At 39.8% G+C, this 27,939-nt stretch overlaps 1 protein-coding gene across 1 annotated transcript in view; it reads right to left on the bottom strand.

The window, feature by feature from the left end:
* Positions 1-1,097: 1,097 nt before the first annotated feature.
* Positions 1,098-27,939, bottom strand: part of GRIA4 (glutamate ionotropic receptor AMPA type subunit 4) — a 263,655-nt gene continuing 236,813 nt past the window's right edge. The window contains exons 15-17 of the mRNA XM_042905825.1: positions 14,214-14,328; positions 5,760-5,894; positions 1,098-1,403 (exon numbers count right to left, since the gene is read on the bottom strand). Coding sequence (XP_042761759.1) covers positions 1,239-1,403; positions 5,760-5,894; positions 14,214-14,328 — 415 coding nt within the window. The 3' untranslated portion in view covers positions 1,098-1,238. The remainder of the gene's footprint in view (positions 1,404-5,759; positions 5,895-14,213; positions 14,329-27,939) is intronic.

Below are 27,939 nucleotides of genomic sequence, written 5' to 3'. Positions count from 1 at the left end.
TGCAGCAGAGTGTATAGTCAAGTAAAATTTCAACACACAAGTACAGGGTATGTTGCTCTTATGACAATGAATCCTCCCCGATTCAAACACTCTGCCCGGGACAATGTCACCGGCTCACAAGGCAAAACGTCTGTAAAAGAGGGCAGCTTATTATTTGGAGACGGTAAGGGCTAAGGACACGCTCCAATGTGGCCCACACTTGACTTCTACAAATCCCCTCCTACACAGTCTTAGAATTTCTCAGGTAACTTTTACAATGAGAAGAAAACAACCCTTAAGCTCTGTGGATATTATAAGAATGTCCGTTGTTTTATTCTTTTTGGTGGGTACAAAAACCACAATTTTGTACACAGAACAAGATTATAAATAATACTGATAACACGAGTGACCCCGAGTCTCTCTCGCTTCTACACTGCAGACTGATGACTTCACATAACATTGTTTTCGTGTTGTCTGTGTTCCGGGTACCGAGACAAATAGGATCTGTGGACACCGACGCAGGTGACAGAGGGGAGGTTACGGCAACGAGGAGGGGATCAACTTTTGTAAAAAAAAGTCTCTAGAGTTGATTACAGTGATGGCATTTATCTCAATTATTGCAATGTATTGTTCCCTAAGATGGTTAGAAAAAAGAATCGTGTTGTCCTCTACTGAATTTACGTCGGTTAAAAAGCAAGCATGTTTCAGTATGTTTTCTCCAAAGTGAGTGTAAATACTTCCTTTAAATTTTCACAGGATTTACATGTGTGTTTATTATTTTCTTATCACAGTTTAGTGATTTGTTTTCTCAGCTGGAGTCTTCAACGGAACACGTGGGTGTTCTGGAGACAGGTTAGCAGGTTCATGGACTTCTCTAACTACTTGACCCCTTGCGGTGAAGACGGAGGCCTTTCTGAGAAAGGACTTCACAGTTTAATGCGCTAGCTCGCAAGTCTGATTAGTTTTTAAGTCCACTCCAGTGAAATTTGTTGCTGTTAATACGCCCATCCCAGCTCCCCCTCCCCCCCACCCCCACTCCCCGAGAAAACCTAAATTGTGAGTTTTCCTGATATAAAATCTGAGTTTGGGTTTCCGAGCTGAGCTCATGCACGCGTTGCTGCTGGACCGGCGGGAGCATCGGGACACGCCGCCCGCTCTGGCCCGGAGGCCTGGTCCGCGGCCCTTGCTCAGTGCGCGGGCTGCACTCCCGTCCGTCACCAGCACAGTTTGATTAAGGCACTCAATTATGTTTTTGGTTTTCATGGTAGGTCCGATGCAATGACAGCCAATCCCGAACTCTGTCTAATCGTAGTTCCCGTGTGTACCGCCTTGGGGCAGTCGGGCGTCAAAACGCGGCCGTTCTCACCCACGCTCCCAGTGATGGATAATCTGGCTTTGTTTCTTATGGCTTCAGAAAAGGTCAGCTGGGTGCATGGAAAGGAAAGAGAGAGAGTGTGCAGTGTTACAATGCTTCTGTTCCTTCGGCAATGTGAGACACAACAAACACCAAGATATCGATAATTAGACATCTGCATTTTTTCCAAGATTCTCTTTGGTCATATGAACACTATGCATGCCAGGGAAGGAACGGTCAGCTACCCCCAAGAATAAATCGGTCTCCAGTTTGTGGTCCTACCTGTTTCGGAACTAATTTTGAAATTTGGTTTGGCACATCTGGGCAAGACACGGCTTTTGCCTCCTGGCCCTCTAGAGCCCAGGACTTCTGGTCCAGCTCACAGCCTTCCCTATGCTTGTTCATTGGTAATTGAGACTCTTGATTCTTGTCAGAAAATGTCTTTACGGTGCAGGCATTATCCTCAACACTTTGATGAGCTGCCTAGGCACACTGTATCTATCTATAGACTATTCTTGACACGTCTTCCTGTCTTGGGAACACAGATCCACAGACACTTCAATCATGGGGTACACATGACCCAGAACAGCTCGGTTAGTGACTTCAAGGTCCTCCTCTGCGTCTTCTGGAAGCTAATTCGTATTTTAGGAAGCTCTGAGTGCTTCAAGGAGGGTGCACAGAAAGGGGGCGTGTTTAGATTCCTCAGGAGCTGGCCTGGCTGAGGAACCTTGCAGCTTGAGGTTATGGGGTCAGGTTTCTGAAATCCTCATGAAATTCCTGTTCTCTGTCACATTAAGTCAGTAGCAGGTGACAATATTATGCAGAGGAGAAACAGGCAGTGTTGTGTATATCTAGTGACTGCTCATTCGTTGTCTTTGAATTTTTTTCTAGTGGCTGAATTTTAATGTTAAGTCCAGAGGACAATAAGGTAAAATGAGATGTTCCCTAAGTTTGTTATGGCTCATTATTTATTTCTTGTAACTTGTAATATATCTTAATTCCCTGTTGTGAATTTAAGTTTACCTGATTCTTTAGGAATTCTATCTTTATATTTATTCTGTCCTGGAACTTAAATATTAGAATAATTGTATATCAAATAGTAGGATTAATAATGGGAGTAGAAAATGGTGTAATGTAAAGGTTTAGGGACCAGATGCCCTGATAACGTTAAACTGTTAGTTAATGGCTTATTGATGAAAACCAAGGTCATTATCATAGCTCTTTAGAAGACAGTCTCAACAATTAATATGCATCTTCAAAATCAGAGGTCAGGATACAATCTCTACAGAAAGTGCTCATCACTAAATTAAAATAAACCAGGACCAGAGTTTGAATTTGTTTCCTCAGATTCCCTTCCGACATTTAACTTGAAGTAAAATAGAAAATTATTTTTAAAAGTCTACTGGTTTAGTTTTGCTTTCCTGGTTTTTGAAGAGGAAATACAGTTAATAAAAGCATTGTGATATTTTGAAGGTTTGTTTTTGTTTTTTTTTTCCAGAAGGCATTTGCTGTAAAATCTATTTTGGCTTCCTTTCTTTTCTTGATTGTCTTTGTGAAGAAAGGAACATATACAAACGGGAAAGATTCTATGTGCAGATTCAAGTAATCATCTATAGATTACTTCTCTATAGATTAGTGCAACTGAGTGGAATAATGTCTTTGAGACCTCCTTTTTTTGTCTTTAAATCTTAGCATTCTTAGTTTTTCTTTTTAAAAATTTTTAATATTTATTTTTGAGAGGTGGGGAGGAGCAGAGAGAGAGAGGGAGACACAGAATCTGAAGCAGGCTCCAGGCTCTGAGCTGTCAGCAGAGCCTGACGTGGGGCTCCAGCTCATGAACTGTGAGATCATGACGTGAGCCAAAGTTGGATGCTTAATCGACTGAGCCACCCAGGTGCCCCTTAGCATTCTTAGTTTTTAGCATTATTATTTCTTATACTTAAGTCTCCTAAGAAAGTTTTCCAATTTGAGCAGCCTCGATAGGTTCACAGCAAGCTGAATAAAATGTCATTTCTATTCAGCTTGCTGTGAACCTATCGAGGCTGTTCAAATTGGAAAACTTTCTTATGAATTTATACGTGGTCTGCGCCATTTTAGATTGTTGAGCCTCAAGGCTATGACCTTAATTGTATGTGTTCCCGTGAGGGGTAATCACTTTTAGAGTAAATATTCTACATACGGAAAGTTTCAGGTTTTGTTTTTGAGATTCTAGGACATTATTTAAATTATCAAAAATTTGCACAATTGTGGAAAATAGTTTTTGAAAGGAAAAAAGTACAATAAAAGCTCTTCAATCTTCTTGGTGCACATCATTTCATTTACCCTGGGTGCCATTAGGTCTTTTTAAAAATCATGGATACGAATGTTTTACTTTTATTTGAAATGTACTATTTCAGGCATGAGGCAATGGAGGCGAATCATTTGATAAGTTGTAATGCCAGGTTCCGACTCCAAAAACTACTACGTGTAAATTGTATGCACGTCACCTGGGAATTTTTATCTCTTTAGCAACTTCCCAGATTTTGTAATGGACTGGCATCTGTGTTTCTTTCTAGCATTTTCTAAGGTTCTTTTTCTTTTCTTTGCAACCCTTGCCTTGGACCTTGCTGATGGTTGGAATGTTTTTGCTATGCTAAAGAGAAGTCAGTTGTAATGAACTGGTAATAAAAAACCAAAACAAACCAAAACAAACAAATAAAAAAACCCCTTAATTTTAAGACATAAAATTCATTCCAGAATTAAATCCAAACAACTGACTCTGAAAACTTGTCAGGGATTGTTTCTCTCAGTTTAGGAAAATCTCTCCTCATTTGCATAATTAAGATATAAGCATTTCTATAATGGCCAAGAGACCTTGACATAATCATTGTTTGTTGTTTTGCGATCAGAAGGCAAACTCAAAACATTCTGATCTGAGTGAACTGAGGGTTTGTTCTTAATTCTTTCCATTCCAATTGGGAAAGAACCATTTGGGGCTTACGTATGTGTAGTTAATACTCAGTCATCCATCGATTTGTGGATTCTGGATAAAAACACATCTTGGGTAAAAGAGAATGGCTTTGTTCTTTGTTCTGATATACTAACAAAGTGTTTCAATAGCTTTTATATGAATAAATATCAAAATTAAGCATATTTATCTGTCAGCACCTCAGATGTACATCTTCTGAAAATTATATTGGGTGTTTGAGTCTCGGTGCATCAAACATGAATGTCTCTTGTGGGTTCACAGGCTCAACTGTCATTGGACACAGAGTGAGCAGCTGATTCAGTCGACTATCATCTATAATTTTAGAAAATGGGTCTTACAGACCTGATTTTAGGAAGAGTAGTAAATGCTGGCAGATCTTTTTTTTTTTTTTTTTTTTTTTTTAAAAAACACCGTCTCTCCTTAGAGAAAGAATGTAGTGGACACTTAGATTCTTAAAAAAAGTATTGCCGTCTCCTACATTTCATTGACTATTCACAATTTTTTATTGTGGCACAATGAGAGGATGTGAATAACTGAGGCTGATCCAGCTTACTTGAAAGCAACTAAAGCGGGAGGAAAAAGAGGCCATAATTCACTGCAATTTTTATCTTTTCTGTCTCCTCACAAAGAACACATACATTGTTGGCATCTTTGATGGAGACGCTGCTGTCTTGCCTAAGCTGTATATCCACCTTAGTGATACTGTGGACCTAAAAGCTGAATTTTGTCTAATAAATATGAATTGTAGTCAATATCCTGACGATCCCTCCTACCTAAAGGTCTGGCTCAAGGTACTGTCAGATGAACAAACAGCAGAGTTGCACTCTTAAAAAATACAGAATATGGTTAATGCAAAACAAATCAGAATAGGAGCTAAGATTTTTGGGCACTTATTCTGTGTTTGGAGTTGTTTCTAAAAAAAACAACAACATATAATCATGGAATAATAGGCAGCTGTCTAAGCGTTGATCATCTGAGACGTTTTTATGCTTATTTTGTTAGCAATTCTCCTAAAATTGGATTGTTCCACAGGAAACCCAGAACTAATTTCCATTTTCTCCCAAATTTGGGGGAGGAAATCCTGTTTTGGTCATTTTCCAGAGCAATCCTGGAGGTTTGTTTTTTTGTCTTTCTGACCCTTTCAATGCAGATATCTATTGGCAACATAAAGTTTCGAACGGTGCACCCGCAGCCAAAGAAAACCGAACCAACCACTTTGCACTGAAGTTTTCAAAAATATAAAGCTCTAATCGGAAGCAAGCAATATCACCACTGGACAGACAGGTCACAACACTGCGTTTACAGGATGCATCACCCACTCACTGTCGTCAGCCCTAAGTCCTACCCCTAAATTTTAATACTTTCGGTTCCATATACGTTGTAACCTTCTCTATAGGTTGCTAAATTCTGGGTACTGTGCGAGGAGGTTGGGTTAAAAGTCTGTGCACTGTTGGCCACCTTCATTCTCTTCGCTTCTGCCCTGGACTTGTAACAGAATTCTATCAAAGCCACCAGCATCGCCAAGCCCAAGCCGCCGACCAGAATGTAGAAAACGCCTGCGACGTTGCTCAGGCTCAAGGCGCTCGTCTTGTCCTGGGGGGAGGGGCGGATAAAGACATTTCAGTTAACCCTGCAAATGTCACACCCGGAAGGCAAAACAGCACATGACATCCAAACAGCCAATCAAAGCAAGTGCCTAACTGGACCTGAAAGTATTGACGTGTATAGATCACTGATGCAGGTGTATGGATGCAAGCATAAAGCTTACAGCTCTCAGAAGTGAAATGATGACGACTGCCAATGCAATCGCATGTAATTACATTCAGTAAAACTTGTGACATGTTATCATTGCTAAATATGCAGGAGAAAACCACCCCACTCAGCCAGAGAAAAGCGTTTATGTATTTACTCAGCGCGGCAGAGTGGGCTTATTATTAAGTTTGAAAATGGCATGTTTATGACCCAATTACATGGGAAGGGGATTCTTCTGGTTTTCCTGCCATTACGTATACTTTGAACGTTTGAAATTTCCCTTGAATAAATCTCACTCCAGGTTTCCTACTTAAGGAACTACGGTATTTTAAGCTACCAGTTTCACATTTTCTTCATTGTTGCTCTACCAAATATATGGTCGTAATGTTCTGGGTCTGCACTATTTGTTTTTTCAGTCACAGGTGCATGGGAAATCTTAAATATCATATACTCTTTAGGAATAATTATATATGCATCACACTTAGGTAGCTTTTTACAAAAAAACCTTAAAAAATACATGAATTACCATGGCTAAGTGAGACATAAATTATTTTTCTATGGACAAATTGATAAGTATTCTTATGGATTGAAAAATAAGATTCTATTATTAATCAGTTAATACTTTAAACATCTTTTTCTCCAGAGCTTTTGTATACATACTATCTCATAAGCCATTTGGAGACAGTCAAGCGTATGATTGGAAGATACTAAAATCGTAACAAGAGTTCAGAATTTTTTTCATGAATTGTAAAAATGTCCATTATGTCACGTCATTGGAGGAAGTATTTTGGGCAGACTGCATACACGGTGTATGTTTTGTGCGAGATCTGATTCAGACACTTAAATCGTTTTCTTAGGGGAGTATTTAAGTCAAAAGATGTACTAGGTACATGGTCCGCTTAGCCGTGATATCAGCTGATTGGGCCACAAATTTAGAGTAACTTCATGTTAAAAATAATTGCTCATTAAGTATTTATGCTTCTCTGACTTTGCATGAGGATTGGAGAGAAGGATTTCATTATTTGGCCAAGCTTGTCTCGTTCCACTCTGGTTCAGAGGCAGGAAAACAAGTGGTGAAAACACAGGGATAAGCCCTGGAAAAGTATCAGTGAACATAGATACTTTGTCTCTTTCTTAAATGAATGGAGGCTCTCCTCTTTAAGCCGTTTACTTGTTTAATGTTTTAGAATAACTAATACATTTTTTTTCTTTGTAAAAGAAGATAAAGAAAAAAATAAGAAAAGATTTCAAGAATCTCCAATCATGGCTTTCGGGCACCGGTATTACAGTCTATTAATTTGTGCAGGTAATTAGATTCTCTGGTAAATTATTAGAGTGTTCCCTTTAGAAAGAAACATTTCCTTTAGAATGTAACACTATTTTCATTCCTACTCCGCTGAATCAGGTCTACAGATCTCCTGCACTTGCACCAAAAAGAATTCAGGAATAAGAGATCTTAACTTGATATTATTCACAAGTATCACTGACTTATTAAAATCATTTGGATAGACTCCCGGTCGGACAGTTCACCGCTCATCGGTCAGCACAAAACTGTAAGAGGGCCTCTTCAAACTAAAGTGGAATGCTTGGCAACACAGCGACCAAAGGCTGGCCTTCAGCATAATAATGTTTAGTGTTTACAATCTTTCTCAGGATGACTGCCGAGCAATTTCCCATTTCCTGCTTTGACAACCCCTGGGTTCCCGAAATCATTCACAGATTTCGTGGTGTTTGCCTCTGAAAACAAACAGGAACCGCAGCGGAAACACTACTTTCGCTCGTGGTTGTGGAATCTGAGAGCCACAGAAGGCATCTCGGCGTTTTGCATGGTTTTGCTGCCAATCGGAGTTTTCCGGGCAGCGTTCCCGGTGGGGAGCAGGGCCTGGGCCTCTGGGGAGGCCGCCCCGGGGCCGGGATGCGCCTCAACGGCCTCCGCGCCCCGCAGGGTGGGCACAGGCGCCGGGTGCTGCCGTGTCCGCGTGTACAGTTGCCAAGCGCTCCCGTTTAGTGCCGTGGGGACCCGACGGGAGGCCCGAGCTGCAGGACTGACCTTGCTTCCCGAGTCCTTGGCTCCACATTCACCTTTATCGTACCACCATCTGTTTTTCAGCTTGTCTAAGACGCCTGCCTCACTGAGTTTCAAAACGGCAAGGTTTACAGGAGTTCTTCACGTGGAAAATAACATAAATAACATCATACATGTTATTTTATGTTATTCAAGTCAAACTACATCAGAACCGCACGGCAAAGTGACGGAGCGGAGGCCACAGTGGGTGCGGGGCGCGCCGGAGGCCCGGCTCCAGCCCCGGACGCAAAACTGGGGCCCTGCTCCATCGCTTTAGGTAACAGGCGCATGCTGCTAAGGGAGGATCTGTAAATAACACGTATGCAATTACTGTGAACCCAAAACTATTGGCCTGGCTCGCTTCGGCCTCGACGACCTTCCCCAGGCCAGGGTGGGAGTCGTTCGAAATCCAGCGGCCCCTCCCCGCCCCTTACCCCCCAAACCCCTTTCAGAATTAGTGGCCGTGGCTGCAGAGGGACGTGAACAGGAGCTACACTGCCCTGGCCTCGCGCCTCACGACCCCGTGATTCAGTCTGTGGGATCTGACTTGACGCCCAGGACACCTGTGCTGTGTGCATCCTGGCCCGGACTTGAACCACGCTCATCGGGACCTACTGGGGGAGGACCAGGATGCAGGTGTCACTGACCAAGGGCTGGCTGCCCCGAGTAGAGGGCAGATGCCTACATCACTGACGTGGGAGCCTGTGCCGGTACCTTCCTTCTAACTGCAGTATTGAATCTAAATAATATCGCCAGGAGCCGTGTTCCTCTACCTTGAGTCTATCGCCTTGATGTGCTGCAAATACAAAGGGAATGCACTTTAGGATGTACTCTGTGAACAGGGTATTACCAACAAACACATGACAGGTTAGGGGTAACCAAGATTTTTATGAACAAACTCTTCTCCTATAAAATGCCCCTCCTTTTGTACCATCAGTACTAACTGTTACATAAGGAGTCTCAAGGGAGAAAGGTCAGGCATCACTCAGGATCAGTGTTCCAAGGAATCTAAGACTTGCCCCAGGTGTCGCCGCCATGTTAACACCTCCGTGTGTATCAAATAAAGGGGACGGATGGCGAGCGGTAACTCCCTGCATCTCCCGATGTTATCGTTTCCGTGCTTGGTTGCTTTCTGTTTCTCTTTGCTTTTACAAACATTCAGAGACAGACTTCAGTTTCTCTTGACATTCCTAAGGCTGCCACGACCGTTTTCTCTGGCTCTGTCTCCTAACACCTCACTTCTTCTAGGAAATACTGAGTGCATTTGGAGAGGCACGGCCTGCGTTTATTTGATTACCAGGGGACTAATTCCATAAACTTATCTGCACAAGGAGGCAATGCACTGATAATGATGGTGATGATGCCTGCTGATGCTGATGGAACCCTCACGACGTACCAGGAACTGTCAGAAGCATTTTACATGTTTGGATACTCTGATAACCTGTATCTTACGAATGAGGAAACCAAGGCACACAGAGATTAAATCATCTAGTCACACAGCTAGGAAGTGGCCGAATCAGGTGACTTCATAGCTTGTGCAGTTAAAAACACTAACAACACAACACTCAGGAAATGGAGTTTCTGGTTAATTGAGTTTTCTGATTAACAGGTAAGCCAAAACTCTTTTTTTTTAAAGTTCTGGAAAAAGTTTCTAAATTAATGTTTTTCTTTTTACCTGTTTTCTGAATAGGATTTCATTTTCATATCAATCTTGTAACGTCTTACAAGGTTCACTGTTCCATTTAAGAAGTAAAATGCATTTGCCATGTTCCTAGAAAATTATATTGTGTTTTGGATTAAAACCTATTATGGGTGTGATTTAACACTTTGTGCTAAAGGCTGAGTTTGGGGGTGGGGCCGGATGAAGATTCTGGTAAACTGGGGTGCTTGGTTAATTTGGCCCCAATCTAGGTTTTACCACCTATACCCTCCCACCCCCGTTTATGATGATTACAAAACCCACGTCAGATTGCCTGATGAGCTGTGAACTCCAGAAGCCACAGCTCATTGGTCTTTGTAAGACCGTATTTACCAGGGTGTCTGACTCAGAGCGGGTGCTCTGTAAAGTTGCTATATTTATTTTGAATCGAGAGCAAGCTTTTTTGTTTAACTGATACTATAAGAGTTTTGAGGTCCCAGGCTGCTCACCAAGGCCGTTTTCACACCTGCACAGGTGCATGTAGGAGCCTATGCTGCACTTCGAGAATGGGGTTCTCTGGGAAGAGGAGGACTTCATGCTGAAAAGGGCAGGAACACAAAAGCAGAGTTTCCTTCCAGGGTCTTTGAGAAGGGACGACCTGGAAGTCCTGCTTTCCCGTTCCCCCTTAACTTTCCCTCTTGCCATTTTATTCCTTGTGCATTCACTCTCGGAGCCTGGTTTTAGAGAGTATGAGTAGGTTGGAACTGTGAAGTTGAGAAATTTATTATGAGCCAAACTTAAAGGTCAGCTGGTGGAATTTTGGACACTGACCAAGGCGTTCATTATTGGGGGATCCCTGGTTTTTGTCTGCCACAAGTTTTTTTTTTTTTTTTTGCTTATGAATTTATATTTTTAGTAATAATCCCTTTATTGTTGGCATTGGCCTCTATGGTTATGGTGAAGGGGGGAACACCACTTATGACAAACTTTAAAGTCAGGAATGGGCTACAGCGTTCAAAGTGCCACATTAAAAATGGGTACCGTGTGATCTAACACAATTACTTAAGAAAGACATCACTTGGTAATCACATTTACAAGATGATTTTTAGAGGAATATCCACATCCACGACTTAACCTATTTTTATATACACAGAGGAGAGATCAAGGCATAAAACAAACAGAAAAAGTCAGTAACTTTATAGATCACGAATGATGACAGGCGTTGCCAAAATTTTCAACTAGAACCAGGGTTAAACAACTCACCTTAAAATTGGATTCAAATTCTAGGTATGGTTTGTGCTCAGACTGAACCATATCAGATTAACTGAAGAGGAAAATGAGTTTTAGACATTGCAATGTTATTTTTAAATTGGTTCATTGTTAATTAGCAAACTTCTGTTATTTTATTCACAAGAATAAGGATGAATTTCTTATAATCATTAAAAACAGACCCCACCGCAATAATCAGTAAATTTTCCAACAAATGCATTAGCATCCCCCAAATTGTGCCTTTCTAATTTAACTTTTTTTTTTTTTTTTTAATATGCAGGACTTTTTTTTTCTTATTTCTTTTCTTAAATTTTTACCTTTCCATGTGAAGCCTCTGGGTTGAGGCTGCGGGATCAGGACTTCATGCTCTGGGAAGGGCCATCAGGTGAGTGGGGAGGCTAATTATTTCGCAGCCATGGGGTGTGAGTACAAGGTGCCACAGAGACTCTAAACGGTCCCGGGTGTGGGTTCTATTAAATGCTAAGTTCCTTGAGACAAAAGACAGTGCTAATTCTCTCTCTTCCCCAGAGCTACTGGCACATGGCCCCGTGAAAGCAGAAGGTTAATAATTTGCTCCTTAATGGAAGGCTGGAGATGTCCTCCGTGGTTATAATCCTGCAAATGACAGGTGGGTCACTTGTCTCCTCCAAGGGGGGTGGTCCCCCCTCCAAGGGGGGTGGTCTAAGCTTTTCCTCCTTCAGGTGAACCACTTCTAGAAAACCAAGTTTTCTCCTATCAAGAGCCTGTATTTGAAAATCCGAGAAGCGTGGATTCCGCCTACCTGTGCTGAGCCCTCTGAATGGGCACATTCCCTCCTGCACTCAAGGGGCCTCATTTACTTGTCGCTTCTGCTTTGGCTCGGCATGCAGCCCATGCAGCCCAGGCTTCGGAACCAGCTTGACTCCCCACCTGGGCACTTCTCCTCCTTATTCTGCCTCCTCTGAGGAAGACTGGGCTACACAGGAGGAACGAGGTCACTTTGAAAAGGAAACCGGTCACCAGGAGAAGGTACAAAACAAAAACGAAAAAGCAGCTGTCTCCTGGTCATTTGCTCTGGCCTAAGTTAGGTCAGGGGCGTTTAAAAAATCACGTTACATTTCAAGGTCAGAGTAGGGCGTTATTAACATTGAGACTGTAACCCCCTACTCGCTGGGTGATAAACGTATCAGTATATAGCCTGCTGCGAATGTTTTTAGGGTGAGAACAAAATTCCTGAGGGAAAACAAAACAAACTGTGACAGCATTTGGGGGGAACGTTTTATGTTAATTTTTACAACACTTTGGTAAGATTTGAAGTGACGTTTTAGAATATCACTTTGCAGTTCCTGTATGGTGAAAGTAATGTATTGCCTACCTGTGGGAACAGCAGTGTGCTTTTGGAACTAAAAGGTTAGATTTATAAGTATTTTTTGACAACAAACATTTATTTAATGTCCACTGTATACCAAACAATCTGTGGTATACAAACATTAAAATCCAACTGAGCTCTCCAAACTCTTATTTCAATAAATGGACGTAACTTTTACTAAATGCATTTTCCCATTATGCACGCGTTTCTGTTCTGCTTATTTTTCTCTGGAAAGACTTTTTCATGGACACTAAAATAGGACTTTGTTATTCATTTTTGTAGAAAGTTTTACTTGTGAAGCAGTGTGATACTTCTACTGGAGAGTAAAAAAAAAAAACAACAACAAAAAACTAAACCTTTGGGAGCAAAATTTTTCTGATGGACTAGAATATCTTTGCTTTTTATTTTTGGTGCTATCAGATTACATTTTCTTACACTTCTAATTTGCAAGGAAAGATAGTTCTTTGTGCAACTTGAAATAATTTCCTCTGCATATATGTATTTATTTACTTAGGTTTTTATGGAAGCTATCAAGTTGGGGCTCGAAAATATAAAAAGAGTTCATGTTCCTTGAGTAAACATATGGCATGGAGGAATCTTGCAGGGTAACCATCCCAGAGATGCCCCCAGGATTCTCCTACCTTTCTGCTCTTTCTCTCCGGAAGGATTCTTTCCCTGGACCAGGAAATGGGTATTCAAGGCTGGGTCCAGATGCCTCTCTGTGGCTAGAATAGTCACTTGACAAAGTTTAATCTCCCTCTTCCTGCTAGAGGGTTGGGGATTAGATGGGCAGAGACAAAGGAGCTAGATTTCAAAGTCTTTTCTGATCCAGAAAGAGGGGGAAGTTAGCGGCATTGGCAGAGAATGAGGTTACTAGCCATCCCAGCAGGCACTCTCTGAAAACAGAGCATTGTTCTAGGGGTTGGGTGGCCAATCGAGGGAATTTATACCCTAGTCAGGAAACAAGACAAGCAAGACTTCCCGTTTTGGGCAATTCTCTAGATTTTAAAAGAAAGACAAGAGTGCGTACTTTAAAATTTTCGAGATTCTTACGTGCCAATTGAAAGTATGTAAGAAGAGAAAATTCAGTCAGAATATTCCCAACTCTGGATTGGTTTCTTTAAGTCAATACATAGTGAAGAAGGTTCTGGCACACGAGTTGATCATTTCTGCTGCTGGCATACCTTTTTTCTCTTTAGACACCGCTTAGGAAAGAAAGCTGGAAATATGCCACGGAGGTAGTGAAGACAGAACTGAGCGGGACTTGTTTTTGTAGCCTGATCATTTCGTAATTTCATCTACTTACGGGAGGCCAAAAATGTCTAGTTCACATGCCTATCCTTGACTTTTTATGTACCTTGATATTTAATGGAAACATGAGGGTTCTGGGTGGAGCAATGACCTCCTGGAAAGTATTCTATGGAGTCAAGCTATTGCTATTACTTACACACGCTTTGTAGAAGGTCTAGTCTTTCAGTGGCGAAGGAAGCACACAGGCTTACCCTCTGTGTTCGCCCTGCTCCCTTCACTAAATTGCCCTTTACAAGACTTGATCCCTCCCTGCTTTGTAAGATGAGGTGCACAGGACTACAGCGTCTGCTCCATAACCTCTCTGAAGCCAGAGCCGTGTGGTGACTATTTCGGTTAGGCTGCTGAGCGTGTCCCCAAATTGGTCCCAGTTGCAAATATTTTTGCTTTGACAGTAATTGCATACTTAGGTTTCAAAGGGACTTGACTCGCCATTTCTGGCCGTGTCCAGAGACCCAAACCCTGTCTCCCAGCAGATGCACCTGTTACTGTACATACTGTTTACCCGCTTGTGGTGACATTGAGGCTGACCTTGGAGTCACCGCCCCCGCTGCCACACTCTCCTTTGTCGTACCACCATTTGTTTTTCAATTTGTCCAACAGGCCTTGTTCATTCAGTTTTAAAACTGCCAGGTTAACAGCATTTCTTGAAACGATAAAAGATATTTTGTAAGAAACTGCACAGCTGTTAAGATGTTAGCAGGAATGAGGACGTAAGCTCTTTTATAAGCTTCTCCCAGACGCTAAATAAACCTCTCATTTTGCCATCTTGCACCCCCCCTTCCACTGGAGTCCAAACCAAGGGCGATTGTAACTAATTTCAGAGGGGATCAAACATGTGCTGTTCAAGCTCAGACTTCATTTGTTGTCAGACCAGCGACAAGAGATTTCTTTTTCGTTTTCTTTTGCGAAACAGCAATAAACTTGAATTTACTAGTAACTGAGAAAGAATGGTGTCTAAAATTCCTCTGCCTCTAAGAAGGCCAACAACCAAAAAGAGACTGAAATGAAAATTCATCCTCAGAAAGAGAAACATCACAGCATGAACAGATCAAAATGGCAGCCACTGATTTTTGTGAACTGATGTCCTGACAACCAAGAAAATGGCTTAATTATCATTCCCTTTATAGTCTGTGTGAGCTTAGTTTGTTCTATTCATTGGCCCCTGAATCTAGGATTTGCATGTTACCTGGGCTACAAGTCAGGGGATATTCAAGAGAAAGGTAGCAGGAGACCTTTGGGAAAAGATCTTACATTTGAATTTTGTGCTGATTCTTAAAGGCTTTGGATGCTCTTTAGAAACCAGGATCCCACAGCCAATTTGACTGTTGACATTAAGTAATGAAACCCCAGGAAGTCCTCCTGCATGTGATGTGGACTTTGCACACAAACACTTGAGATTCGACTGCCCCTGTGGGTATCTCTATTGGGGAATGAGGGAGCAGATTGAAAAGATTCTCCAAAGGGATTACAGATGTGTCACGGGCTTTTGCTTCCCAGGTACTTGGTTTCTTACTTGCTTTCAAGTTATAGTTTTTAAATGAGACATTATCTCTTTCAAGAGGTTTTCCCAGCATTTAATGACATTTCTGTTAAAGCAAAAGAGTGGCTTTATAGACTGAGCATTTGGGTTATGCTCTTTGATGAATGCTGAGTTTGGGGATTACTTAATACCAGATGAATTACAAACAAAAAAAAAACAACCGCATATTAATGAACAGCACTTGAAAATTGATTTGCAAGTGAAATATCGGTTTGTGGACTAGTATAAAGTATCATGTATTTCACCACTATCAGCCTATTGAAGTGTTTGTTTTCTTAAAAAGGGTTTATAATATTTCACGTAAACAATGTTCATTTTCCAGGGTTGGGACAACTGATCCACTTGGAGAATAAACATTTCCCGTGAGTAAACTATACACTTTGAGGGTACTACTAACTTCGTGAGAGGGAGACTGCCATTTACAAAATGCAAAGTAAATAATCAGCTGTTCCCACATTCCCCAGTAAGTGCCACACTACTGGTGTAAAATAATTAATACACTTCCTAAAGTGGACACTGTCAGGTGGTTGGTTTAATCACCAAATAGACCAGACTGAAATTTAAGAAGGAATGAATATTCAGTGAAGAAAGAGAGACCTATTAAAAAATTTGGTGGGGGGGAGAAAGTAATTTTAATTTATTTTGTGTCTACAACAAATTAAGTTTGTCTTCCAATGATTTAAACTGAACTACTAAACTTTTTTGTTTTGGAGAAAATTATTTTTATAATCCACTTTATTTTACTCTTAAACACTCATATCATATTCATTTTATTGAAGTCATATCCCCATAATTTTATATGTTGGTTTAGACCATTCCTTTGATAAAACTGAAGTCATTTCATGAGAGGGTTATTTAACAGGGTTATATTAGCCATATCCAAAGACAGTTCCACAGCACAGGAGAAAACAAAAAGCAAAATAAAGGAATGGATAAGGAAAAAAAGCTTCACGTTGAGAAAACTGTCTGGAATAAAGTTTTCCACAAAATTATTCTATGACATTGTCTTTCTAATATCATCTAATAGGCCATGTAAAACCAGTTTAGTTTCACACTGCTATCCGTATGTGTGTGTATGTACATCTGTATTTGGTTAATGTAATACAGGTGACCAGTAGGTAAGTCACTGCCCAGTTCACAGCCGATCCAAATGTTTTCCTCCCAGAAACATGTGGTCCCTTGACAAAGTCCACTTAACACTATGATATGTAAATTTACTTATCTTTAATGATGCATAGAAGGTAACTTATAATTAATATTCAGAAAGAAGTCTTTATGGATGATTCAAGATTGCTTTGCATATTCGAACTGCCTGTGTTCTACAAGTGTCTGACTACAGATGCAATTTCTTCGTATAACCACATAGGTCTAGCAGCCTCCTTAGATTGTCATTTAAACTGCAGCATTCACCACATATGTAAGGACCGTTTGAATATCTGTCCTACCTCATTTATGGAACACATTGCCTTTACACATTATTAATAATGAGCATCATCAAATGACTTAAAAAATACATAAAATGACGTCACTCATTGGTGCTAGAATAGATTTAAAAGGTTTTTTTTTTTTTTTTTTTTTTTTTTTTTTTTATCTTGGCAAGAGAAAAGGGAACCCTGAAGGAGTAATTGTAAGCAACCTTAAGGAAATCCTAAGTAGTGGGATGAATGAGCGACTGAGAAAGCAGATCCTTGTGGCAGCATGTTTTATGGTTGCTTTGCCACCGCCTTCATACCTTTCGGACACAGATTTGAAAATCAATGTCAGAAACGTATATTAATGATATGGGATATTCTTGTCCTGATTAAACTTCAGAGAAGCTGAAATAGTGGTCTGTCAAGAAGATAAGACATAAAAGAAAAAGGTTGTGGGCTATTCCTTACATTAATGATTCCTTTGATTCTGTAAAATGCAGCTTTTACATGTAAACTCAAATAAATGGATTGTTTCCATTTAAAAGAAGAAACAGTAAGTGACCACATTCTTGCTGGATGTGTAAACCACAATCCATAGCCCAGGTGTGTTGGCAATGACCTGTTTATAGACTGAAGTAGGACTCAGGCAACTGACTTCTTGCCTTTGCCTTGAGTACCTCAGGGGAATTCTACATAAGAAAAACCCTTCTCCAAACAGCCTGTTTAATAAGAGTGAGATGATGGGGGACTTGATGCAGGGAGGAATGAAAATGCTCATGTAGCCAAACTCTAGGACCTCAGGAAAACTTCCCAAGGTTTTCACTCCTGAAATTTCCTTCAGTTGAGCTGCAGATTATGAAAACCCTCAGCTCACTGCCCTAGCATCTGGGACCCATTTTTGTTCATCAGACTCTCACGGAAACACCACACACAACAAAAGCTTTGCAACAGGAACCGACAAACCCAAACCTCTCCTGTCTAGTAATATTGGGAAAATTCATCCAGGGAACAGTAAGATTTTCCTGTTAAAAGCACGCTTAATTCAGGCTAAGACATCTATCTCTCACTGCACCCTTCCATAAATAATCTATCATTAAATTCTACAGGTTTGGATATGCTTTTATGCTTAATTTATGCGTTACTCATTACATTTACTTCTGGACCGTATTTGTTACAATTTTTCTGTCAGTGAGGTTTCAAAATTTACATCTGACAAAATATTTACCTAATAAGAACAATTTTAAAGTTTAAGTTTAGGAAAGTATTTTTTATGATTTCCTGGATATAAGAATACTACTGTAAAGGACTGATATGTAAGCCCTAGACTTAGTCAATATCTGTACACAGGATATTTAAGGCATAAGCAGTTTGTAGAATAAACAGTTGGCAACCTCATATTTAATTTGGTTAAAACAAACTCAATCCCATTTTACTTAATAGGATGGATATTTCCTTGTCGGTGATGAGATCAATGATGTATGGACAGTCTATTTGTCTAACCTGCTGTGTAATTTTGCTGGTGTTTCATTATTCTTATAGGAAAGGATCTATTAATGATACACACATGAGAAAGTCCTGTCACCTTTAGGCTTGTGCTCTCTTAACCAGAATGCTCTCTTCATACCAACCTCTCTCTCTCTTTCTCTATGTTTTGACATTTTATTTTTAAGTAATCTCTACACCCAATGTGGGACTTGAACTTACAATCCTGAGACCAAGAGTCACACACTCCACCGAATGAGCTGCCAGGGGCCCCTAAACTCTCTACCAAATTTAAATATCAGGTGTTCAAATGTCCAAAATATTTACCTGAATGATGCTAGGACACAGTTTTCATAGTCAGTCACCACAAATCTTAATATACTTTAAAAAAACTAAAAATCGTGTAAATCCATAAGAAATTATGTAAACAGATAAGAAAATCCCTTTAAAATCAGCAAAATCCCTTTAAAATCATTGGTAGATGATTTATGCAGAAAGACATATAAACCATACAAAAATAATTCAACTTAACCTGGAATTAAGCTGATGTGAATTCAGACAATTCTTTGCTAATTCAATTCTTGGCCACTCATGTCAGGAAAGATAAAAGTAAAGATGATGTTCAGTATAGTCAGGGATTTTATAAGCTGTGCGTCCTAAACCACTGATGAGAGAATTTAAAAACTAAGAGGGAAATAAGATGGTTTTATACAATAAAAGCTTGAACACAATTCCTGTTCTTGGAAATTATTGATAATGTTGATAATAACATTAATTGATTAATATTAATGTAATTGGTTAATAAGAATTCTCCTTTGAGGTATCAATTCTAGTAAGTTTATCAACAATGCTGATAAAGGGGCTGAATAAATCTCATAGTATATTTCTGTAGCAAAACATTGAAAGCAATGTACACGCCCAAGAGGAGGGGAGGATTAAGTAGATTTGGGGGTATAACGGTGATTCTCAAGCTTGATCTGGGTATAGAAACACTACTACAAATACAGATGATCAGGCCTGACATTGTGGTATCAGATTCCTCTGAATTGGGGCGGGGGGGGGGGGGCAGCGTATCTACATTTTTACAAAGCTCCTGAGATGATGGTGGTATTTATTCATAAGCACCAATCGGTCTTATGACTGAATGTTTTACAACCATTAAAAGTTTTTAACAACACGGAAAAATAATTACAGTATAATGTTAAGTGAAAAAAGAAATTTGTATGTTCACTATGACTTTAAGAATAAAATATATATATATATATATATATATATATATTTTTTTTTTTTTTTTAACATTTTTTTATTTATTTTTGAGACAGAGAGAGAGCATGAACGGGGGAAGGCCAGAGAGAGAGGGAGACACAGAATCTGAAACAGGCTCCAGGCTCTGAGCTGTCAGCACAGAGCCCGACGCGGGGCTCTAACTCACGGACCGCGAGATCATGACCTGAGCCGAAGTCGGCCGCTTAACCGACTGAGCCACCCAGGCGCCCCTATATATATTTTTTTTTATAGAGAGAGGCATTAATAGAAAAATATTAGAAAAAATACAACAAAGAGCTATCTCTGGATGTAGGGATTATGGTCAATTTGGATTGCATTTTGCTTTTTATCCTTCCCCACCCCCCCCCCCCATTTTCTACAATAAAGTGATACTTTATTAATCAGTAAAAACAAACAAAAAAACCTTCTCGATTATTTTACAATGTTATATTATTTTATAATCTAATGTCTACAAGAATTGTTTTATGCAAACCAAAATATACATTCTATTTTGGGTCCAAAAACAACAGAAATGGGGAAATGGTGGACTTCAGGAGTTATTATTAAGGACATCAGAAAAACACTCATTGCTCCTGATGCTGTGGTTTGCTTTGGTCCACTTTGTTCTGTCCTCTAGCCACAGGCTGGAGGGGGTCTGATGCACTTGGCTTCCACCAAGATTCTGTCTCATCTGAGGGGAAGGGGTCAGGCTGAGAAGTATGAGTAATGCATGGATTAGCGGGCCCACCCCCTCAGATAGGATCTGCAGGAGGTTAATAGAACTCTCTGTGGTCTGCAGAGACTGCTGTCTCACACACATATCTGCAGAGACAAGGTGAGCTTTTCCCCTTAGGCTTCATTAAAAAGATGTCACTTGAGTACACTGGCATCCTGCTAAGTGGGCCATTAAAAAAATACGGATTATACTTCTGTTTTTAGTAAAAGAGTTTTCATGGCTGGCAACTACATTTTCCCCCAAACAAGTATAGTAGAGATTCTAAGAACAAAGTCCTTTTCATTTTATGGAGGTTTTTTTTTTTTTTTTTCTTAAATGAAATTAAAAAAATCTTTCAACACAGCACATATTTACTGTATCTCTTTCTTAAAATTAAACTAAAATTCTAGATTGGAAAGCTCATTGGATTTAAGCTTTGTTATGCAGCAGATAAATATATGCAGAAACATTTCCAGGGCGACTCTACTAAGAAAAGAGTAATTTCATGAAAAATGAATAACAATCAGCTCTGCACTGGGGTGCCTGGGTGGCTCAGTCAGGTGAGCATCCGACTTCAGCTCAGGTCATGATCTCACGGTTCATGGGTTCGAGCCCCGCGTCAGGCTCTGTGCTGACAGCTCAGAGCCTGGAGCCTGCTTCTGATTCTGTGTCTCCCTCTCTCTCTGACCCTCCCCTGTTCATGCTCTGTCTCTCTCTCTCTCAAAAATAAATACCCTTAAAAAAAAATGAAATAAGACTCTGCGTAGACTTTTGGTTCTGTTATTTAAATGATGGTGGCAATGCCACTGTTGTCACTGTTGTCACAAGGGTGACATACAGCAAAGTCTATCCCATAGAATAAGATGAGATAGGTAGAGAGGAGCACATATCATATGGGATTTTACTTTTGGGGTGTAATTAGCGACATCCCCTCACTTAACAGGGTTGGGGAAAAATCAGCCACAAAACTGAGAAGTTACAACAACTCCAGAACTTTGTATAAAGTCATTGAAAGAACTATGCTATCAACGAAGAAAACAGAATAAGTAAGTAAAAATCAATAGGTTGTCAGATGATGAGGAGGTAAGAACTAAGTATGTCTGCTTCTCAGGAAAGGCACTGGTGTCCACAATTCTACCCTTTCTCAGCTGTTGAAGGGCTGAAGAGCAACCAGGTCTTAGCATTATCAATGCTCCACTAAGTTTTCAATTTAACTTGTAGCTGCTATTACCATTCTTTCCAAACTACTCCTTCCCGTAAACAAGCACATGGCTCTTTTTGCTTCACTGGATTTGTGCACTTATTTCCAAAGGTAGAATTTGGGCTGAATTGCTCTGCATATATATGCAAATGTTTTTAGAAAAGATAGTAAGTTCTCATCCCACTTTGCTCACACATTGACAGGTAAGATTTGCTAAAATGGCACCAACCAACTCGTAATTTAATCTCAAAATTGGGAGGGAACATTTTTTTAAGTGGAAAGACAACTCAGACCCAACATGATGTATCATTAACATTTGGACACCACTTTGGTAAGGAAGGATTTATTGTCCTTGTGTTGGATTTGAGATGACACATACGCGGTTAACTTATGTATACAGTCCTCTGACATTTCACACTCCAAGTGAGTCAAAGACAACTAAATAAATTGAGTAGATACTGCATTAGATTCCAGAAATTGTCTCTAAATTGTGTGTTCTTTGGAATTTGCATGACTAATTTCTATTTCAGGACTGGGTCTGAGGAACGTGATTCGTTGAAGACACGTTGTGATTTTTGTGAGGATGCCTGCCAGTAACTTAGAGCACTAGCTAGAGATTATGATAAATGAAAATTTTAATTCTATTTTTGGTGTTAAATTTTTAAAAATGTAATCGTTATAAATATTTCATGTGGTTTAGTTTCATGATTTTGTCAATTTTAGGTCACAGAGTAGAACTTTCTATCTTCCTCTGGGTCAGGGACCTCTTTTAGAAGTCTGTGCAGGCTATGGATACTTTCTCAGGACAAATGAACAAACATACAAAATCAGAGACTGGGGATCCACAAACCTTGGAAAGGCAATCATGAACACAGATAAGAAGTATCTGTTCCAGATTCGAATAGCACTTATTGTACATTAATTGACTACTTTCAAGTATGTCTATGAAGGGAAGGGGAATAAAAATATTTCCATGACCGATGGTTGCTCCAGAATTTTCATAGAGAGGAGGTTTTAGACTGTGATTTGGTGGGAAGGAACTTCCACCATACTAGCCTGAATTTGGAATCATTCTGCAAGCACTTCATGTGTGGGGCTTCATAAAGACTATGTTATATTAATATATATATATATATATATATATATATATATATATATATGTATGTTATATTATATATATATAACATATATAAGTATGTTATATTACTAAAAATTAAAAATACAAACTGTTGAAAGATACTTCTGGTTACCCTTCCATGATATGGAGAAAATGCTAATTACTCATAGCAAATAATGTAACTTTTATTTCTGGTGGTCTTGGGGTGCTGTTGGAGAGGATACGGGCTAAGTTCCGCACCCCAAGCCACCCTGTTTCTGTTATCATTATCTGTGATTGAATCATACAAAAGAGGGCTTTGTTTCAAGAGGAGACCATAGCTACCTGCAGACTGTGAAGTGCTTTGGGTTGTCTCTGAATATCATTCACTTGTTTAGGTGTGATTATTATTAAAGTAAAATTTCAAAAATGGGAGAGCTGGTGGCTGTCACCATTCGCCATGTGCGAGCTGTTCAGCAGTACTTGGCTTTTCACACAGATGCCTTGCGTGGCCCACAATTTGCTGTGTGGCCTCTGCTTCATCCCTGACTTTGGGTTCCTTCATCTCTTAGACCACCCTCCTTATTCTCTTTAGATGATTTCCAGAATTCTAAACAATCGCATTTCCCTTTTCTTGCCTTCGCTGATTTTTCAAAACTTCCAGCAATTACTTTAAAGCACTAGAATCCTAGAAGTTTTGTTTTTTTTTGGGGGGGGTGTCAAAAAAAATTAAGAGGTTGTCTCAAACCTTCTCATCTTACAGTTGTGGTCAGTGGGGTCTAATGAAAGTTAGGTGAGTTGCTCACCAAGGCCCAGCTGGGATGCAGGTCTCCTGTCTCCTGGTCCAGTGCTCTTTCCCACAGTACAAGGATAACTTTCCTTCTGTTGGTAGCCGTTCCTGTGTAGCTAAACTATTTATTCATCCCTATTGTGGTTCTCCAAGGGAAATTTTCTTTTTCCTGTTTCTCAGGCTTCCTGGGGGTGATCCTTGGTGGAGCCTTGACTGATATATTTGCTACAACTTCTGTCCCTTCTGGCTAAGTATTTTTGGAGCTGAGATAAAGCTTCAAAAGCATGAGGTCTTATTAACTGAAATTGATCCTTCCTAAATATGCAAGAAGGAAGAAGAGTAGATGACCTTCTTTAAAAAGCCGTACCCATAACCTTTACGTAAAATCACTTGATTTGATTAGATGGTAACCCTTTTTCTCTCTTAAGGTTGGAATAAGACGGGTCTAGTTCGATACATACTAGGTTCCTAGTGATTTAAGTTCTGATCTTTCAGGACAGGTGATGTTGGATCCCAACGACAGCATCATAAAGAAACTGTTTCACAGAAGATGAAGTGTAAAAACAATGAATAGCGAAGCTCCATCACAGAAACTCAATCTCCTCTTTGAATTTTCATTTCCTCTCCTTTCTTACAGCTAATTATCCATTAAGAACTTTTTTTTCCTGAAAAGGTGTCTCCCAAATTTATATTTTCATTCTTATTATACTGTTATTACCTCAGGGAAAGCCTTTATTACCTGAAACAAGATCCACAGATTGTCTCAGTCTGTTCTGAGCTACCCAGACTCAGAACGGCCATGCTTCTCTGCTTATTCACTGCGCTTTGTCAAAAACCCTTACTGACTCGTGACTGCCTCCAAGGATACTATTCTATTTTTTTTTTTTTCTGACATTCAAGGCTTCCTAACAATTCAGCTTATATATACCTTTAAAGTATAATTTAATTATATTTGATTGGGCCAGACTCTGTCCCAAGTTCTCCATATTTTCCCCGAATCCTTATTGAATCCACATGGCTAGTAACTGGTGTAGGCGGGATTAGAACCTGGATCCTTCTAACACAGAAGCCTGGTCTCTTAATGACCCTAATTCCCCAAATAGACCTTCTCTGCCTCCAGCCAGGCTAGTTTCCTGAAAGTCCCCCAAATATTTTACTCACAGTTGATTCCAATCTCATGACAGAACCTTCACCAGACATTTCTTTTTTCCCCCCACCCCAGCTTTTCTAAAGTCCTTACCATTTTCCAGTCATCACTCCTAGACTTACTCATTCAACTAATATTTATCACCTAGTACACCTGAACCTTTATGAGGTCTATCCCAGATACTCTGGACTCTATCTCCAAGTTTTCTATTATCTGGAGCACTCACACTTGCTCTGAGTCATACATTACTTTACCGTGTTATCTTGGCACAGTTTTTCTCCATGGAGGACAGTGACTGTGGGACTTTATACCATGTTGACCCCCAAGGCAGGGCAAGAACCACAGTGGGTGTAATCCCTACACTCAGGGATTAATTTAAGGTGCTACTTTTCAAGCAGCCTGTTCAAATGAAAGAAGACTGTGCTGAACCATAAAAGGGAGTTCTTTTGACCATGATACCTAATGGATTTGGGAAAGACGTGGTATGGAGAGGGTTTTAAAATAAAACAGATAAAGCAAAAGACTCCCGAACTGTCTGCTAAATATTGGCAAAAAGGACATAAAAATTACACTAGCTATTTTTATGAATAATGGCAAACAATTTTGTCCATCATATAAACAAAATTATCTAAGGTAATATTTCAGTGACATTAAAGATTGTTAAAATGAAGGGGTTACCAGCTCGATTTGTGTAGCTGGGCAAAGGAAAAATACTAAATGATAAAATCAAATACAAGCTTGTTGTGAATATGAAGCGAAATCAGACATTTCCAATGAAACTCTAAGATAAAAATCCCAGATAATGGCATTTTTGTAATTCAGTACTAATCTATTTAAGTGTAGCAAATAAACATGTCACTTTTAGAAAATTCTTCTGTTGCTAAACATACTACTGAGAACAGAATAATTCAGTACTTTATTTTAAGAATTACATTTGTCATCAACAGATTATCAAATGCCAACTCTATGTCTGGTTTAACTTGATTAAGATTTATTTTACTGTGTATTTAAGTATGTATTTAATTCACTAAATATGTCTAGTAAACCTTTACCTACAAATATTTTAACTTTCCCACCAACCTCTTAAAAGAAAAAAAAATTTTCAAATTTTCTTTCATTTACAGTGCCAGATTCCTTCACGACAGACTATTATTTAGTTAGGAGTTGAAATATATAGCTTGAAATGTCTTGTAATCACTCTTGTTTCATCTACCCTAACTTTTGGCTTGGATTTTGGTTAAGTGGGAAAAGAGCATAACCAGAAAAAGGGGACTGACAAAAACAGGTCTTGGACAAGAAGGGATTCTAAGGTAATGAGCACTGGAGGGGACGCTGTGTGAACCTGCCATTGAAAGGCAGGTGCTTTGGGGCGCCTGGGTGGCTTGGTCGGTTAAGCGTCCGACTTCGGCTCAGGTCATGATCTCACGGTCTGTGAGTTCGAGCTCCGCGTTGGGCTCTGTGCTGACTGCTCAGAGCCTGGAGCCTGTTTTGGATTCTGTGTCTCCCTCTCTCTCTGCCCCTCCCCTGTTCACGCTCTGTCTCTCTCTGTCTCAAAAATAAATAAAAACGTTAAAAAAAAAAATAAAAAAAAAAAAAGGCAGGTGCTTTTTCTGTTATTCTCTAACAATAGCCCAACCCTGTGAATTCTAAGCCTTCGTGTCTTTAAAAATTTTAAGTTGATGCCATCCTAAGTGAAACACAAAGCTGCTTATCTTTGAGAGCAACAGGGCTCACAACCAGATTTCAAAACAGAAAGGTATCCTCTAGTTTACTTGTATTAAACAATTTAAGCGGGAAAACACCAAAAAGTTTAAATTCTTCAGATAGTTTCGCCTACATTTGCCTCTAGTGGTGTTCACACTAGACCACAGCACGTGGCCTTTTGGTTACTTGCTCCTCAGCAGAAGTACTTGGGTAACTTCTTAAGCTACCATTTCCGTTCGCTATTTTTAATGTACCTAAGAAACTGCATGTAATTGATAGGAGATCAATACTATTCTGTTTACAAATCAACAAGACACAACAAAACAATAACGGTGATTCATCTCCAGGGCAGTTTGCCTAAAAGAATCACCACAGAACCAGCACCAATGCTTTCCTCGAATGGGCTTACCGTGGAGCATTTCATAAAATTCAAATTATACAACAAATACGCCTGACATAACTAGTGTCAGTGTGGATCTCAAATTCTAATACATAACTGGTCCACTAAATGATATTGTAACAATATGGTAATATTCCTTCTTTGTGTCACGGCTTAGGCAAGCCATACATCGGGCATCTTAAAATTCAGGAATGAATAATGTGCCTCAAATATACCCTGTGCTTTTCCTTAGGGGAGTCAGTGAGCGGGAAAGTAAAAACTAGGTTCTATCTGACGTCTGACGACAAAATGAAATATCTGCAGAAAGTCGAGCGCTTAGGTTTCTGTATCTGGTGACCACTGCGATGTTGTCGGCTACAAAAATAGTTTGCGTTAAATCAAGTTAAAATCAAGTTGCTATTTCACATGTGCCTTCTCACGGACGTTCCTAATCACATGACTACTGAGGTTCCTGCTCAGAAGAAAATAATCTCTAACAAAAATACACCCGTCTGAAGTGATTTTCTTTCATTAAAACACCCCGACGATCCAAGTTGAAGGTGATACCAAGCTTCTGAACCCTCTTGTAAGGAAACAGCCAGAACTGTTTCTGAATGACAACTATCTGTTGGCAACAAATCGCCTGAATTCTCATTCTTCCTGCATTTCCTCTCCTTTCTGAGCTCCCTTTCTTCTCGAGCCTCAGGTATGTCCATTGTCTGATCCTCAAGCTTCCCTAAAATCTACTGGAGTCACACAAGAGAGGGCCAGGAAGACAGAAGCTGTCCTTTCATGAGCCCAAAGTTCTACCTTTCTTCCAATATCTCAAATTCTGGATGTATTTAAATTCTCTCACTTGTTTCTCGCCTTGGATTTCTTCCCCCCTGGAAGGACCAAGGTGAAAACAGTACCAAAGACAAGGAATACTGATGATTTCCAAGGACAGCAACATAGAACGTGAGAGATAACAATGGAAACCACTTAGAAGTGATACCCAAGGCCCAAAAGTCTCTAGAAGCATGAAGAAACACTGCTCAAGACAATATCAGCTCCCCTTCCTCATTTTTCTATCCAGTTTTCATATGGTACCTTAAACATCTCATTAAATCTACACTGCCTGCACACCCAAAATCTAGCCTGAGCCAATTCCAAATTATGTACCATCTAAATTCTATCAGCTGCTTATTTTAATAAAAAATTCTTAAGAATACTATTTTTTCTATAGAAATCCTTTGGATTTTCATTTCGATATTTTTGTAACCCCATTACTCATGACGGCTTGATGAACAGTTACTATCTGTATTCTACACGTAGAGAAATGAACAGCCGATGGTAACTTCCTAAGGCCTATGCAAGAGATTGATCCTTAGTGGAAGACTAGCACTGATACTTGATGATGAAAAACATAAATGCATTCGCGTATAACTAGATATGACTAGTTTTCCCTTCTATCCCACATTTGTAAGGGGATGTTCAAGTGACTGTTATGCACAGGTGGCAAGCTGATTTCCTAATGCGTGGG

The sequence above is a fragment of the Panthera leo genome, chromosome D1 (genome assembly GCF_018350215.1).
Source record: "Panthera leo isolate Ple1 chromosome D1, P.leo_Ple1_pat1.1, whole genome shotgun sequence".
Taxonomy (NCBI): Eukaryota; Metazoa; Chordata; class Mammalia; order Carnivora; family Felidae; genus Panthera; species Panthera leo.
This window is presented reverse-complemented; position numbering and strand designations above follow the sequence as displayed.